This window comes from Mustela nigripes, chromosome 7, assembly GCF_022355385.1.
Source record: "Mustela nigripes isolate SB6536 chromosome 7, MUSNIG.SB6536, whole genome shotgun sequence".
Classification (NCBI taxonomy): domain Eukaryota; kingdom Metazoa; phylum Chordata; class Mammalia; order Carnivora; family Mustelidae; genus Mustela; species Mustela nigripes.
In genome coordinates, this window is record NC_081563.1 from 124,918,839 (window position 1) to 124,934,544 (window position 15,706).

Here is a 15,706-nt window from a genome sequence, read left to right on the forward strand (position 1 = left end):
GTTGAGTCCAGAGCTCAGGTTTCTGGTTGTGGGGATGGCTACTGGATGGACTTTGCAATGCTCTGACCTTGGCCTACACCCACCTCACTTGGACACAGGGTTTCCCAGTTTATAAAGCATGCTCACAGCCATCTGCTCATGTTAACCTAGATGTGGTCCTCCCTGTGGTACACCCAGGGCACATGCCTCACGGTCCCTCAGAGGGAAAAATGGGCTAAGATGTCTAAAGAACATTAAACCAGGGATATAACTTGTAGAACATAAAGCACAGTTTATTGATTTTTGCAAAAATGTATAATAATTTGCCTTTGTTTTGTTTTGTTCATCAAGATGGAAAGATAAAAAAAAAAATAGCCAGGGCCCAGATAGGGCAAGCACAGAACATGACAGCAGAGTCACCATCTGGCGCTGTTACCCCCTTGGGCTGGTCAAACATCCACGCAGACTCTCCACTCATAATTAAACTCCCCTCAAGAACAGAAACATCATGCTTCACCCCGATGGGGTTGACTGGTCTCCTGCTCTCACCCTCTCTCCAAAATGAGACTCAAAATGCCTCATCAATAACATCATTCTGGATGAGGTTGGATTCTCTTCTTGTTCCTCTACTTCTAGAGGTCACAGGCACTCCTTGATAGGTTATAACCTACAGATTAAAACATCAGTTCAGCCATCCCTGGCATTCCTGATGCACAATGTATACACACATGATAAGCAAGGAAGGAAGTCCACAGAGCTGTCAGAGTCCTCATTTCTGTAACTGATCCCAAGGCCATTGTTGATACTGATCATTTCTCTCTTCCCCACTAGATATTCTAGATTCTCTTTGTCCTCAACCAACAATTCGTGGTTGGGGTATTTTATCTGGTGAAAGGACTCAGACTTTGGTGGTCCTTTCGCTGCTGCGGTTTCCCATTACTCTTTTACTACTGGCCATGGAAATACTGTGGGGCATCCCGGAGAATCCTCGACTTCCTATACAGAGTGTCCCAGGCCACCATTGCAGAAGCAAGCCCACGTACCCTCGGTGATCGGGACCAATCCCCGTAGTCTGTAGAGGACCCTTTTTTGCCTCTAGTTTCAATGGTATGAGATCAAAATGGCTAACTGGCAACCTCAACTTCTAATTCAGCTGAACCACTGATGTATTCCCCAACAAAAGCATTCCTTCCTTAGGAACCATAATCTCTAACCATCAAAGTGCAAAGATTCAGGGATGGGAAGTAGCATTTTTGTGAATGGGTTATTACGTGCAGGAGTGAGGGCTACTCTTCCATTTGCACCTCAGCATGGCTGGATCTGTGTGTTCTGGGTGTGGGAGAAACAGCACCGTAGTCTGTGCGAAGTGTATGCTACATCCTGCAGGACATCACCCCCTGGTGATCCTACCTGGTGCAGGAGGCCATTTCAATGCTCTAGAAGTCTGGCTGCTTCTAGATAACAGACCTAGTAAGACCAGAAGGTCCCATAGGTATAATTGTACTGCCACATTCTTCTGCTGTGATATCAACTCCTTGGCCAAAAGCAATGTTGTATGGAATACCAACACTGGATCCAAGGTGTCCATGGGCGTGGAGGTCAAAGGCGGCAAATCCATACATAAAATATAAAATTTGTGCCCCTCCATCTGTCCCTTTTTGTATTTGAGCCCGTTGAGCAAGCACTAGGATGGCTGGGGGAGGGAAGGGCTTATGTCTACAGAACAAGTCATGTCCGTCTGTGTGTTGAGAGTCTCCTCTACAGTGAGTCCTTCTGGCGGGGATATCTGCAGAGAATACAGACATCCTCTCTCTCCGTGCCCCTTGTTACAGGTCCGGCCGCAGCCTCTCCCTCACAGGTCTCCTTGTTACCAATCTTCCATTTGCATTCTTGAGCATCCAGCCAAACCAGCCACCCCATGAGTACGTGCAGATCCGCATTTCTGGACTTCTGTGTCCATCTCGATAGAGCGGACAACCACAGGCACTGCTTGAAGTCCTGTCCGCTGAGAGGTTTTCCTTCTCCGATGTCTCTGAGGCTGTCCCGTGGTGCTGCGGCCACCCACTCCCAGCTGGTATCAGGACGGAGGTTTTTCTTCTTCCATCTTTGGATCCTAGGGAGTTCATCACAGGGCCTTAGGTGTTGGGTGAGGGAGAGGTGACAGTGTGGCAGGAAGAGCTGGCGGAGTCTGAGCTATTTCACTTCCACCTGATAGAATGGGGCTGAACATACCTAGCTCTGCGGCTGAATGGATCAAATGACACCCGGTTCGGGACATGCAGCTCCGGCTGCCTCGTCACTGGGTGTCTCATGGCTGAGTTCAGTTCTACCAGGGCCCAGGAGCAGACCAGAAACTAGTTTTCCAGTTGTAAACTGTTATTTGCAGACGAGGACATGACTTTGTTCCGGGTGCTAGGGGTGTGCAGTGAGATCGTGCACTAGGGCTGGCGGGAGGCTCCACACACCATGTCTAAATTCCCAGACTATTTAAACACTGTTGGGCCTGCTGGAACATGAGGCTCGACGGGCAGAGCACCTTGCACTGCAGCCCGAATCTGCTTTGGGAGCCGTCCAAACCCAGCAGTCTAGAGCTGACTCAGCGAACGGTCTGGAGCAGCCCACGCTGCCTCTCAAATCCGAAGGGGGTCACCAACTGCACTGCTTCGATCTTAGCAGTAGGCATAGCAACCTGTCTTTCACTTGGAGGGGACAGCCTGACATTTCCTAACCCCTGTGGCCCTACAAATTTCACCCTGGTTACAGGCCCTGAATGTCCCTGGGGTTTAGACCACAACAGGTCTCGCCAAGGCATCTGGTGCACTCGCTATTTCCTGTTCACTGGGCACAGCCCGATGTCATCAGCGTCGTGCATCGGCATTCTGTTATACAGATCAAAGGTCTCTACAGGTCAAACTATGACGGAGAACAAAAAAGCTGACATAGCCCCACGTTAAGAACTGCTGCCGGGGCGCCTGGGTGACTCAGTGGGTTAAAACCTCTGCCTTCGGCTCAGGTCAGGATCTCAGGGTCCTGGGATCGAGCCCCGAATCGGGCTCTCTGCTCAGCGGAGAGCCTGCTTCCCCCTCTCTCTCTGCCTGCCTCTCTGCCTACGTGATCTCTCTCCCTGTCAAATAAATAAATAAAATCTTAAAAAAAAAAAAAAAAAAGAACTGCTGCCCTGCCAAGTGGAAGCAAATGGCTTTTGGCGGTCCTTACTAAATGACACAGAGAACAACACTCCGGCCCAGAAGCTGAACTCAAAGACAGACGCTGCATCGATTTGCTTTAGTGAAGAAACCACATCTGGAAAAGCAGCGGTCTGAGTCACCACCCCATGGAGTTCAACAAAACATTCTCCAGGTCCTGTCCACTGTACAGTGTGAAAAATAGTCTAGTGTGTGGGCGCAGTGGCGAGTTCTAGGAGCCTTCCCCTCATCTACCCAAATAGCCCTTCTACCTAAATAGGGAGACAGGAATGCTGGGATGGGCTTAACACACAACTTTGGCCCAGGAGCTAAGTGGAGGCTTAGCCTGGGTTACTGGGGACCGGAGAAGAGGGTGACTGACCAGCCGCAGGAGGCGGAGGTCTGTCTGGTGCTGCTGAGACTCTGAGGTGCCTGCCCATGGCAAAGACAGCCAAGCCAGTCTCAGTTTGGAGACAGGGAGGGTCCTCGGCTGTTACGAGAGCTGGCAGCTCTGCTTAGCACCTGCAGGGAGACTGATGCCCAGCCGAGCTGTGTCTCCACCCAATGCCTAACACATTCCAGCTTTTCCCAGGGCAGCTGGCTGGACGGCAAGGAAGTCAGGCCTGGAGAAGTGGGAATAAAGAAGGAGAAGGAGTATAGCAGGCGAGGAATGAAGAATTGCTACGGTGCATACCAAGCGGTTTTTAGTAAGAGGGGAGAGACGTCAAGGACTCCGGAGCGTGGGTGGTCAGTGTTCTCCCATTCGCGAGGTGAGTGGTAGAAACTGCCCTGGAATGTTTCAAGGGCCTAGACTCCTTCCATGCTGTTGCCCCACCTTCCTCTGGGACATTGTTTTCATCCACAGGGCCCTTGATACCCTGGTTTTATCTGCTCGGAAGGGGAAGAGAGGATGGAAGGGCACGTGTCCAGTAGTTTAAGACCTACACTGGGGAGAGGGTCACGGAACTTCCACTCACATTCCATGGGTATGAATTTATTGGCTGGGAAATGCCATCTGGTTGGGCAGCCTATTGCTGAGGAAGGAGAGAGCAGAAGTTGGCGAACAGCTAGCAGCCTCTCACCCAAGGAATAACTGAATGAGGAGAGGCACAGGCAGACGGCTGGAGAAAATCAGACTCCAAGTCCAGACCGGAAGATGCCGTGAACCTCCACTCACTTATTCCACATATGGGGAAACTGAGGCCCTACATAGACTGGTGTCTGTTGGGTCATGTCAGGCTCCCACTATGAGTGAGCTAGAGCCAACAGTCCTTTCCCTGGTCCCATCCTGTGTCTTGGAACGCCAGGGAGAGAACCTAGGGAGGAGTACAGGAAGAGAGAACACGCAGACATTTGCTCAGAATCCGTCAGCTGCCGGACTTTCTGTGCAGTGCCGTGGAGGGGCGGAGGGATGAAGCTGATGTGGGGCTCTCAGCACCACCCCCTGCACTGTGGGAATGGGCTTCCCCAAAGTTCCACCGTTCCACAGAAAGATCTGTGGTGGGGAGCACAGTTAAGGTCAGACTTTCTTCCGCTCACTGGCTTTTCACTACCAAAGGCACAGAATCACCTGTCCAGGTCACTCCAGCACATCCCCGAAGACCTGTCTGGCCGTCCCCCCGCAACCTGGGCCCATATTGGCTAAAGGCCTCAGTTTTCCCATCTCTAAAATGGAGCTGATGATACTGCTAGCTGCCATCCAGTGAGCACTAACTATGCCTTAGGAAATTCACATGAATTATTCTTTTTTTTTTTTTTAAGATTTTATTTATTTGACAGAAATCACAAGTAGATGGAGAGGCAGGCAGAGAGAGAGAGAGGGAAGCAGGCTCCCTGCTGAGCAGAGAGCCCGATGCGGGACTCGATCCCAGGACCCTGAGATCATGACCCGAGCCGAAGGCAGCAGCTTAACCCACTGAGCCACCCAGGCGCCCCAACACATGAATTATTCTTAACTCTGCAAAACATCGATTTTTATGTTTCAATGATGAAGAGACAGAGGCTCAGAGAGTTAACTACCCAAGGTACAAGGGGCAATTTGGGTTACTGGACTCTCTCACAGGATGCTACGTCCACAGCCCTTGCTGTGCGACTCGAGCAGGTCCCACTGTGCGCAGAGCTCGCTCCCTGTGCCATGGTGCCGGGCTGGCCCCTGCTACCACCTTGGAGCAGTGGAATGTTGGTGGAAGGACTGGACACAAGCAGAGGTTTTAATGTCCTGTTCTGTTTGTCTTAGCTTTTGTGCCCTGGTGATCATCACAAGAAAACCCCGTCCCAGGTCGTTGCTGGTCTTTTCGTCTGGGCCCCAGAATGAAAGCAGAACGGACCTGAGCCCAGCTTGTGGCCTAGAACGGAGCTTATGTGTTCAGGCCGGCCCCTGTCTGTGACCTGTGAGCATCTGTGGTCAGAAGCCGTCATGTTGGGGGAGGTTTGTTACAAAGCATTATTACAGCAGCCATTGACTGATACAGTGGCAGAGCTGGGATTGGAAGCCAAAGACCCTAGAAACCAGAGGCCTTCCTGTTTTCTCCAGGACCAAGGTCGCTGGGAATTACAGTTGAGATCATATAATAAAAATGTCAGGTGTCAGATTAAAATATTCAGAACAAATGCTACTTGTTATTCATTGTATTCAATGTTGCATTTTCAAGAGTACATTGATGAGGCTGAGTCATTTCAGGGTTGCTGGGGACGTGTAGGAGTCACAGTGCCCAGGCTTCTGAGACAGACATCGACTAGACAAAGGGTAAATGTCTTCAGTAATGAGCAGCCCTCAAAGGGGCCTGATATTTTAAAACTTCTAAACTATCTTCCCATCCATGATTTCATTACACCAATCAAAGACTAGAGAGGTAGAAAAAAAAAGTATTATCCCCACCTCATAGATGAGTAATAAGCCCAGAGGGGCTAAGTGACTTGCCTAAGATCACCCAAACTGAGGCGTGGACAGGCAGCATTTGAACGTAGCCTGCTTGCTCCAATCCAAAGCTTCTAACAACTCCGGATCAGAGTCACCCATTCGCCCCTGCATTAGTCCCCAGGAGCATGGTAGTATCTGGCAGACATAGAGTGCTCAGGAAATGCAAGCAGAAGTCAAAAGGAGATGGAAAGAGGGGGCCGTGGGCAACGGAGGACAGCAGCCTGTTTGGGCAGGGCCCGAACAACTTTGCTCCAGAAACTTAGATGCTAATCAGGGGCGGCGCCCAGGCTTCTCTACCTATTGATCTCCCAAGCACTCAGCCCATCTCAGCCACACACACCCCAGGTGGCCACACCCTGGCAGAGAAGACAAGCCACGCAGCAGGGCTCCCTGATAAGGCATCCAGCCCAGTTCCCAAAAATCAGCTGCTTGGATACCGAGGTGAGCCAGACTTTGGCTTGCCTGTGTGTGGACAGAGCCTCAAACGGGGACACCTTGCCCCCAAGCCCCCCAGATAAACAGAGAACACCTCTCTTGTTTTCCCTCAATCACCATCCCCCCAACTTGAAAGCAGGTGTTAGACTCAGAGACTCCATTCCCACGCTAGGTCACTGGCACAAGGCCTTCTACATTCATTAACTGTACATTTTAATTACTTCTGAGTTGATCAAAATGAAAACACTGACATGTACGGGGTTTCTCCTGGTTGTAAAGTAAGTCATGGTGACGATGGTGCAGGAGAGACTCTGTGCGCTTGAACGCATTCGTCCAGAATTCCCACATATTAGGTCCTGGTCTAAGCACTTTGCAAGCATCAATTCACTTCATCCTCATAATAACCCTATGAGGTGGGTACTCCTATTATCTCCATTTTACAAATGAGGAAATTGAGGCCAGAGGTTAAGGAACTTGTTCAAGGTCACAAAGCCAGTGTGGGTGTGAGTGTGTGTGTGTGTGCTCGAGCGCGTGTCAGAGCCAGAATTTGAACCCAGGCTGTCTGGCCGGAGGCCAGTCTCCTTCCTCCTTTGCTCTCTAAGTGCTTTCTGCAAACCATCTCTGCCTGAGCTGTGGCTGGTCAGCGTAGGTGGGGGGCACACCCCGTGTTAGATGTTCAGCACAGTCTGGAGTTGCTCTACTCATCACCTGCACCCAGCTAGATGAACCCCTGAAAGGCTCATGTCTCTGAATGAACACTGTGCCGGCCACAGTGCCTGGTTCCCCCGGTGCTCCTGGAATATGGGAGCCATGAATGTTGAGGGAGGAAAGGTAGCAGCATCCTGACCCTCTGCTTCAGGAACAGGGGCTCAGACAGATGTGATTGAAGCCACGCCGTAAGTTCTGGTCACCGGGCATCCAAGGGCCTCCAGATTCCACGCCAAATACTACAGCACTGATTCTTTTTTTTTTTTTTTAATATTTTATTTATTTATTTGACAGAGAGAGATCACAAGTAGACAGAGAGGCAGGCAGAGAGGGAGAGAGGGAAGCAAGCTCCCCACTGAGCAGGGAGCCCGATGTGGGCCTCGATCCCAGGACCCTGAGATCATGACCTGAGCCGAAGGCAGTGGCTTAACCCACTGAGCCACCCAGGTGCCATACAGCACTGATTCTTTAGTAGTGAGGGCGTTATACTGTAGTGAGGGCATTATATTAACTGATTGGCATCAGTTAAACCAAACTTGACAACCTTTCACTATTACAAGGAGCTGCAAGGAAGTCTTTTGACTTGTTTGCCCACTTCCTCTGCCCGCAGTCCTAGGCTGGGATCGTTGGGTCTGCACATTTTAAGTCTGGACACTACTAGGTTACTTTCTCAACACGCGGCCCCAATTTACCATCTCCTGTCTCCCCAGGCTACAAGAGTCCCTGCTTTCTGTGCTGTGTGTGTTCAACTTTAAAAACCCTTCAGAGACCGTATGAGGGGTTTCTGGGACAAGTTCTGAAGGTGCACAGGATTTCTCTTAACAGAACCTCCCTTCTCCCGGACAGGTGTCAGAAATGGCTTGGGTGTTGAGACTTTTTTTTAAAAGGCTTCTGCAGCTCACTGGGGATAAGGCTCAGCTCCCAACGTCCCACAAGTCCATCAAACACGTGCCGTCAGGTCCGAGGTGCACTAGGCTACTAATGCAGACTAAAGGCGGGGGGCGATAAGGAGCATGCAGAGGTACATTCCTCCGTCACTCGCTAGAAAACCAGCTGCCACCTAGGCTCTGAGTAGGAGTTTCTTTTCATGTGGTTTCCTAAAATAGGAGTCGTAACCAGCTTGGGAAGCTTCGCCCAGCAGAACAGAGGAACAGAATAGACCAGAAGATTTGGTGAGATTACTCCGTCCACTGCTATCATTTATCAGATAAGGAAAGTGAGAGCCTGCGCTGGTGAGCAAGGAATTCAAAGTACCATGGGAAAGGAACACAAGCAATGGCAGAATCCCGCTCGGAGCCAGGCGGCCTGACTTCTAGCTGGGAGCTCTTCCTATCACAGCAGGGCCCGTCCATCACCTCTGCTGAGGGTCCTTCTTTAAGTCTAGCTTTCTTCATGCTTTGTTGCTCCTGAAAATGGGCAGAACGGCAGGTTTCTTGAAAAGGGATGTCTGGATAAAAATCCCCATAGCATATCTGTGCTTTTGTGCATCCTGTTCTCCCCTCCTGGGGGTTCCCTTCTCTGCCTAACTGGTTATGTTTTGTGAAAACACCCCCTCACTCCCCAGGGCAGCCGCTTGTCCTCCACTCTCTGGTTGCAGGCCCTGACCTTGCCCCAGCGCTCAGAACACTGGACGGTGCTTACTGGCTCCTTCCATGTCTTCTCCACAAGATCTTCCATTCCTTGAGTGCACAGATGGATCAAATTCTCCCCAGCACACACCGTTAGCTCCAAGGGCACGGACTTTGGACCACCAACGCAGGCGGGGAGGGAGTTTATCCTACCCCATCAGCTCCTGGCTCCCCGTAGGAGTTTGGTGCCGCTGAAGGAAGTTTTGCAGTATGAGGAGCTTCTAATCCTGGAGCTGTGGCGTTTTCGACAGACACTGCCTGGTGGTGCCAAGCAGGTCAGGCTGACAAATGAGTGGGCACGACAAGGCACAGAAAGCCCTCACATGTGTCCAGGTCTCCAGGGCACAGGGCACAGGGCACAGGGCACTCTCCCAGGTGACCTCATGGGAGTGAACTCTGTAACCACTCTCCAGCACAACTCCCGTGAGGCTCAGCTCTTCTCCTTCTGCCAGGAAAACTCCCCAATCTGCTCAATCCAGACCCCAGGATATGGCACAGAGGGAAGGAGTCAATCGAGTTAGGAAATATGTGACTGGACATAAACCAAACTTAGCTTATAGGATGTGGGAGGAAATAAAGAGTAAACACCCTACACAGTGAGCAGCTCCCATAAGAACTACACCACTGTCCTCAGGTAGGCTGAGCTTCCCCAGTTCTGGGCTTCTTAAGGATTTTAGAAAAGAACACACAAGACATGGAATGTGGAATTTCATTATCTCTAGTTTACTGAATTTGCTTGTTTACACACATGATCTGTGTGTGCATAACAGTGGCAAAAGCCATTCTCTAAATACAATCTGCTGCTCAGATGACGACAGATGCACGTGGAAAATGAGGCGTCAGTGAATGAACCTCAGCAAGTGAGGCAAAGCAAGCATGGCAGAGTTCTGGGGTCCCAGATGCCCTTAAAAGCTTCCTGTTCAGCACCTGGAGACAACAGACACTTTCCAGAAGATGATGCACAACTATTTCAATGGGAGACCCAGACCCCAAATGGTACTCAAAAGTAGATGCTTGTTTCCCTGCCTTCCCCGAGGAGCCAACAAGTTTAAAGGCTTGCAGGGCAAAAAGGGAGACGAGGGATTATCGTCTGCTGAGCACAGGTGCGGGGCATTTTACCTACATCCCTGCCCGTAATCCTCCTAGTTTCATCTCCTCCGTGGTCGAGATGTGGCCACAAAGCGGCGGTGCCAACACTGGAACCCACATCTTGGGTTTCCCGAAGCCCACACTCTCAGCTACGCCAGGCACTCTCACTCGGGGATACAGGGCATGTCCCCAAGAGAAAGGCGAGGGTGCTAAGACCGAACAGGAAGTGGTGAACGACCACTCGATACACGAGGGTCAGTCATGGACACTTTGCACAGAGTTAACTTAATGCTGAGCCTGAATTCCAACCGCGAAAGAGAGACGGCTGGAGATTTACATGCGGCCAATGAACATGTGGAGTCACCTAATGCCTGCTGCCTTTTGGTGCTGAACACGAAACTTAGGAGAGAGCCCACCCAACCCCTTCAACCAGCCTCTTCCACTCCCCATTCACAGACGGAAACTCCAAAGGGCAAAAAATTTCTAACAGGGCCTGTGACATCTGGCCAAGGCTCCTAGAGCAGCCCGGTGACACCTCTGGGATCTCAGCGCCAGTGTTTCTGCCACCTCTGGGTACAGTGGGTCACAACTCCCATTTTCATGGATACGAATTAACATGCAGCCGGATGGGATACCAGCTACAGGTTTTAAATACAACTTTATAGGAAAGACAGTTTACCCTGAAGATTTTCTGGGCCTCAAGCTCTTAACAATCTAAGCTTGAGTTAAGGCAGTCAAGTGTAGTGCTTGTCGGTTAATGCTATTATCAGGCTTAACTTGGGGGGAGAGGAGGAACATCAAGGAAGCTTCCAGGATGATTATACAAAGTGCAAGGGGCTAGGTACAGGACGCAGCCTGCAGAGACATGGGGGGTGGGAGGGTGTCCTGTCACAGAGCTGGAACCGCACCTTCGTGGGTGGAGGTGACAAGCCACAGAAGGACAAGGTCAGACATCGGGCAGTGTGCAATGGGGAAAGAAAAGATGGATTTCAAGGCCAGCTGAACAGGCCCAGGGTTGGTCTGGTGCTGGTACAAGTAGGAGGATGGGGCGAAAGTCACTCCGATATTTAATAAGGACATTTTTGCAAACGGGTTGGCTTCTTGCCATCAGAGGCAATGGAAGCATTTTCCTTCACTTCTGATTTATCAAAATCTCATCCAAAATGTAAAAGTCCCTTGGGCCAGAGCAGACTGATCGAAGTACTAACATGCTGTTTAGATTAACCACCGATGCGTGGTCAGGAAAGTTTCAGTGCCAAGAATGTATTTTGCAAAATTACTCTGACTCAGCTTAAAATTCATTCAGTTGTCATGAAAACGTCTGCTTTCGGATTTTATTCTTTATAGAGAAAACAACCCCTGAAGTGAGGTGGAACTTAATACTATAAGCCAAGAGTTTTGATTATAAAAAGTAAATCAGTGTTCTAAAAAAAAATAAAAAGCAAAAAACCCAAACAAACCTCAAAGCTATCTACACACGTACCAAAGGGCAGCAATGAAGTTCTGGGTTATTTTGGGGGGTTTTGTCAACAAAAAACAAATGCCATAGTTGTTATTAAAAACAATAAAGCATTTGCTCAAAATTGTAGGAAAAAAAGGTAACCTTATTGCTCTAAAAACCAATACATAATAGACAATACACACAGAAAACTAGCAATGTTCATTACATAAATATTATCCAACACTCAGCCAGAGAGGCACTCCAGCAACACTCAGCCAGAGAGGCACTCCAGTGTCACTGTTTTGGTAGCTAATCACAAGTCAGTTGCAATATGTAACATTCTGAGGATAAGCAAATATCTCCACCAGAGAGCGTCTTTCAGGCATTTGGCTGGTTTATAAAGAACCCTGCTGGAAATAAACGCTTATGCAAAACTGACCCGAGGGTAATACTGTTCAACCACAGCATTAACAATACCAGACTCCAGGATCAGGGAGAGAATGATGGCCGCAGAGAAGGGTCCCGAGGCCCAGGCCTCCCTTCAGCCACACAACAGAGGCTTTCCTAGTTCTGTACTCTCACTGAGCGTTAGCCCTGCCCTCCGGGGACAAAAGGAACATTACAGATTAAGGTCAAGCCTTGCCAGGGACAAAAAGTGCCCGACTGGGAATGGCGGTGCTTGTGACAAGAAGTGTGGGGATTAAACTCAGTCCCCAGACTCCACCACCACTCACCAAAGCTTCCTGGTAAGCTTCCTCTTTTGAAGTACGGTCAATAAGTTAGTTAAATAACTAAGAAAAACAATGAAAAAATACATTAGCCATTGTCCTGCCATCACCCCTTTTGTTTCTCTTTTATTCCTTGTAACTGTCTCGCTTCAAATTCAAACTAGAGCTCTGGGGAGGCAGTCCTGGGGAAAAAGCCTTCAGATACCAAAATCCATAGGTCCCATACCAGCTCAGCAGACCAAACAGGGTGCCGAACACCTTCTGGCTCAAGTTGTGGAAGTAAACGGCTGTGCACAGAAACATACACACCCAGATGAAGGTCAGGCAGCCCAGGGCCACCACCAGGCTGGTGATGGCCGTGTGCAGGCAGTGGCTCCGGTCTGTCTTCACCTCGTGCAGCACGGCCATCTCCTCCACAATCATAAGGGCGCAGAAGGTCAGCAGGAAGGAGTGGCCTGAGATGTCAAAGCCATGCCAAAAGCCTCCTCCCCCGTGGCACTGCTGCTTATTCTGGTGCTCCTTTCTGACCCCCTCCAGGGAGGGCGACTGGTAGCAGCTGCCTGTGTAGTGTTCGATGTTAGAGAAGAGGGCTGTGCAGACATACCAGATGGCCGTGCCCACCAGCAGGGTACTCAGCCGCCGCAGGACCAGGCCGGCCTTGCCTGTCAGGTGGTAGTTGGTGAGGGCAATGAAAGGCAGGAGGAGACAGAAGGTCCAGGCCCAGGCCAGTTTGACAAAATACCTGGCAGAAGATGAAAGTGGAAGTGAAGACAGGGGACATGGCGGAGAGGAGACAAGGTCATGATTCGGGTCTCTAGACTCTCAAGGGAGGGGAAACAAGCAAAGTTGATAAAAAGCTACAGATAACAACTTCACTTACTAAATTTCAAACGGAATAACTCCTAAATCCTTATTGTTATCCCCATTTTACAGATAAGAAAACTGAGGTATAGAAGTATCATGCCCAAAGTAGAAGTCCTAAGCGGTGGAGCTGGGATTCAAATCCCAGGCCTGTGATCTTAATCTGTGATCCAGGGCCTGGGAAAGTCGACACAGAACAGTCATGGTGACCCTGGAAAGAAGGTCTCATTTGCTCCATTTCATAGAGAATGCAAGGCTCAGAAAAGTTCCGTAACTTGCCCAGGGTCCCAATCACACTATCAGCGAGCCTAGAGTAAATCAAGGTTTGGCCAGCCCCAAAGTGCGTGTTTTTTCTACACCGTGGCTCTTTCCTCCATGGCAGCAATGATCTCAGAACAGTTTGAGTTCAAGCTAGAAGGCCGGGTTCAAATCCTGACTCTGACTCAACCTGTTACCACACGTCTCCAGGCCTCAGTTTCCCCAGCTGTAAAATAGAGCTGAGAAGAACAAATGAGTTTTTTTTTTTTTTTAATAAAGATTTTGTTTATTTATTTCACAGACAGAGATCACAAGTAGGCAAAGAGGCAGGCAGAGAGAGAGGGAAGCAGGCTCCCTGCCGAGCAGAGAGCCCGATGCAGGGCCCGATCCCAGGACCCTGAGATCATGGCTCGAGCCAAAGGTAGAGGCATTAACCCACTGAGCCACCATCCAGGCGCCCCAACAAATGAGTTTTTAAATCCCTCCCAGAGCCAACGATTCCGTTGTTCCCTCCAATTAACACAGAGGTTTGGAACAAAATGTCAGAATCCATGGTCATGGTTACCCACAAACAACAGGGGCTTGTCTGCCAGGCCACTTGGCTCCCAGCCCACCCGGGACAGATAAAGCAGCAGCTGCCTGTCTGCCTCCCCTCCTTCGTCAAAGGTGGCTGACCTGGGGACCAGCCATGGGAAACACACATGCAAGAGGCTTGGGGCTACAACCACACTCATCACCATCTATTCTTAGCCCAGCCACCACCGATGGGTGAGGAAGGAAGGGGAGCCAAGGACAGGATGACTTTTTCCTGGGTTCCCAGGGCCACTCAGTCACCACCCAACACCCTGTCAGTCACATCTTCCCCAGGGAACTGACATGCCCGGTCTGTCACTGCTGGGGAGAGAAACCAGGGTTTTAAGTAGATAACCAAAGTTGGGCTGATTTTTTGGGGAGATCTTGCTGACACTCTAGTTCTAAAGAATCTAAGCTCACTTCAAGGCAGAAGTTTTATCCTTCAGATAAAATTTTACTACTTTACTACTGCAAGTGTTTTTGTGCAAAACCCTTGAAATCCAGGAGTTAAACACAATAAAGAAAAAAGGCGCGAGTGGGTGGAGTTAAGGAGGTGTCTCAAAGAGCACAACCGGGCTTGCTTCCCTGGGCCACTGCCACGAACTTTGAGTGGCTGAGAAGGTCCAAGGAGATCCAGGGTAAAGGTCAGAGGCTGGAGGACTCCGCTCCCCGGGGACTATCTCGGAGCGGGGGTCCCATCATAGGCGGGGGCGAGGCTCGCAAAGGTCAGGGGGTGTCAGGGCGAGAAGGCACAGGTGGTGACGCGATTCTGTCACAAGCCGGGGATAGGGGCGAGGTGGGCATGGGGTCGGACTCCGCGCGGGGTCTGACGCAGACAGGCAGGAGGAAGGTGGCATCTCCAAGCAGGTCCGGGGCTTACTCCTAACTCCAAGGGGAGGTGGGGGGCGCCGCGACAAAGGTTAATTCAACGCCCCATCCCCACCCCCCGAGCCCCGCACGCGCGCGCGCACACACACAGCCCTGCCCGGCACTCCCTGCCCAGTCAACTCAAGCCGGCTCGTCTGGGCGTGCAGACATCAACTGCTAGTGACACAGCCATTCGGGGTTCCTCGGGCGCGACACGCGTGCACATGCAGCTGTCACAGTGAAGAGGGCCTCCCCGTCCCATGGCTCGTCCATCAGGGCAGCTAAGCCCCTGCTCTATGGACGAGGCGACGGGGGGTCGGCTAGGGCAGGGACAGGAGAGGACCCGGGGCGTACTCACACGTTGAAGACGTTGCGCTTGTTGCTGAGGTAGGTCTCGGGCAGCGGGGAGAGCTCCTTGAGGAGGGAGCCCGCCAGCATGCCGGCCGCCAGCGCCCAGGGCAGGTAGCGCCGCACCGCCGCGTGCACCAGCGTTCCCCGGAGGAGCCTCGCGCAGCACTCCAGACGCTCCATGCCCGACCTCGTCGGCCACCGTCCTCCTCCCCGAATCCTCTCGGCCACCGTCGTGCCCTGCGCTCGGAAGAAGCCGCGGCGTTTCTTTGGACGCATGCGCGCCGCCCGCGAGCCCCACCCCTCCCGGAGCGCTCGCGCTCGCGCTCCCCCTCCCGGCCACTGGCGGCCTCTGCAAGCGCGTCCACTCCCGAACGCCGGCGCTCTTCTCCTTGCAGTCCCGCCGCCAGGCGGCAGGCGAGGAGTCTTGTTCTGGGTCTGGGAAGAAGCTCTCCGGGGAGTATTTGCTGGAGATGGGGAAGGGTAAATGCAGTGCTGTGGGATTTAGAGAAGCGGTCATAGCATCATTTAGTCTCTCCTAAAAGCTTGGAGACACCGCCTCCATCCGCGCCTTAGTTTCTCCTCTGTAAAATGGGGAGACAAGAGGAGCTCAACCCTTCGCAAGAGTTAGTGTATGAACCCGAGGTCATCAGGGTGATCCAGGTATAGGGAGATGAGATTTAATT

General features: G+C 51.2%; 1 protein-coding gene across 1 annotated transcript; it reads right to left on the reverse strand.

The window, feature by feature from the left end:
- Positions 1 to 11,264: 11,264 nt before the first annotated feature.
- FITM2 (fat storage inducing transmembrane protein 2) lies at positions 11,265 to 15,276 on the reverse strand. Its single transcript, XM_059407056.1, has 2 exons — positions 15,031 to 15,276; positions 11,265 to 12,855 (listed from the first exon to the last, which is right to left on the reverse strand). The coding sequence occupies exons 1-2, from the start codon at positions 15,201 to 15,203 to the stop codon at positions 12,240 to 12,242; spliced, it is 789 nt and encodes a 262-aa protein (XP_059263039.1). The 5' UTR covers positions 15,204 to 15,276; the 3' UTR covers positions 11,265 to 12,239.
- Between the last annotated feature and the right edge of the window lie 430 nt (positions 15,277 to 15,706).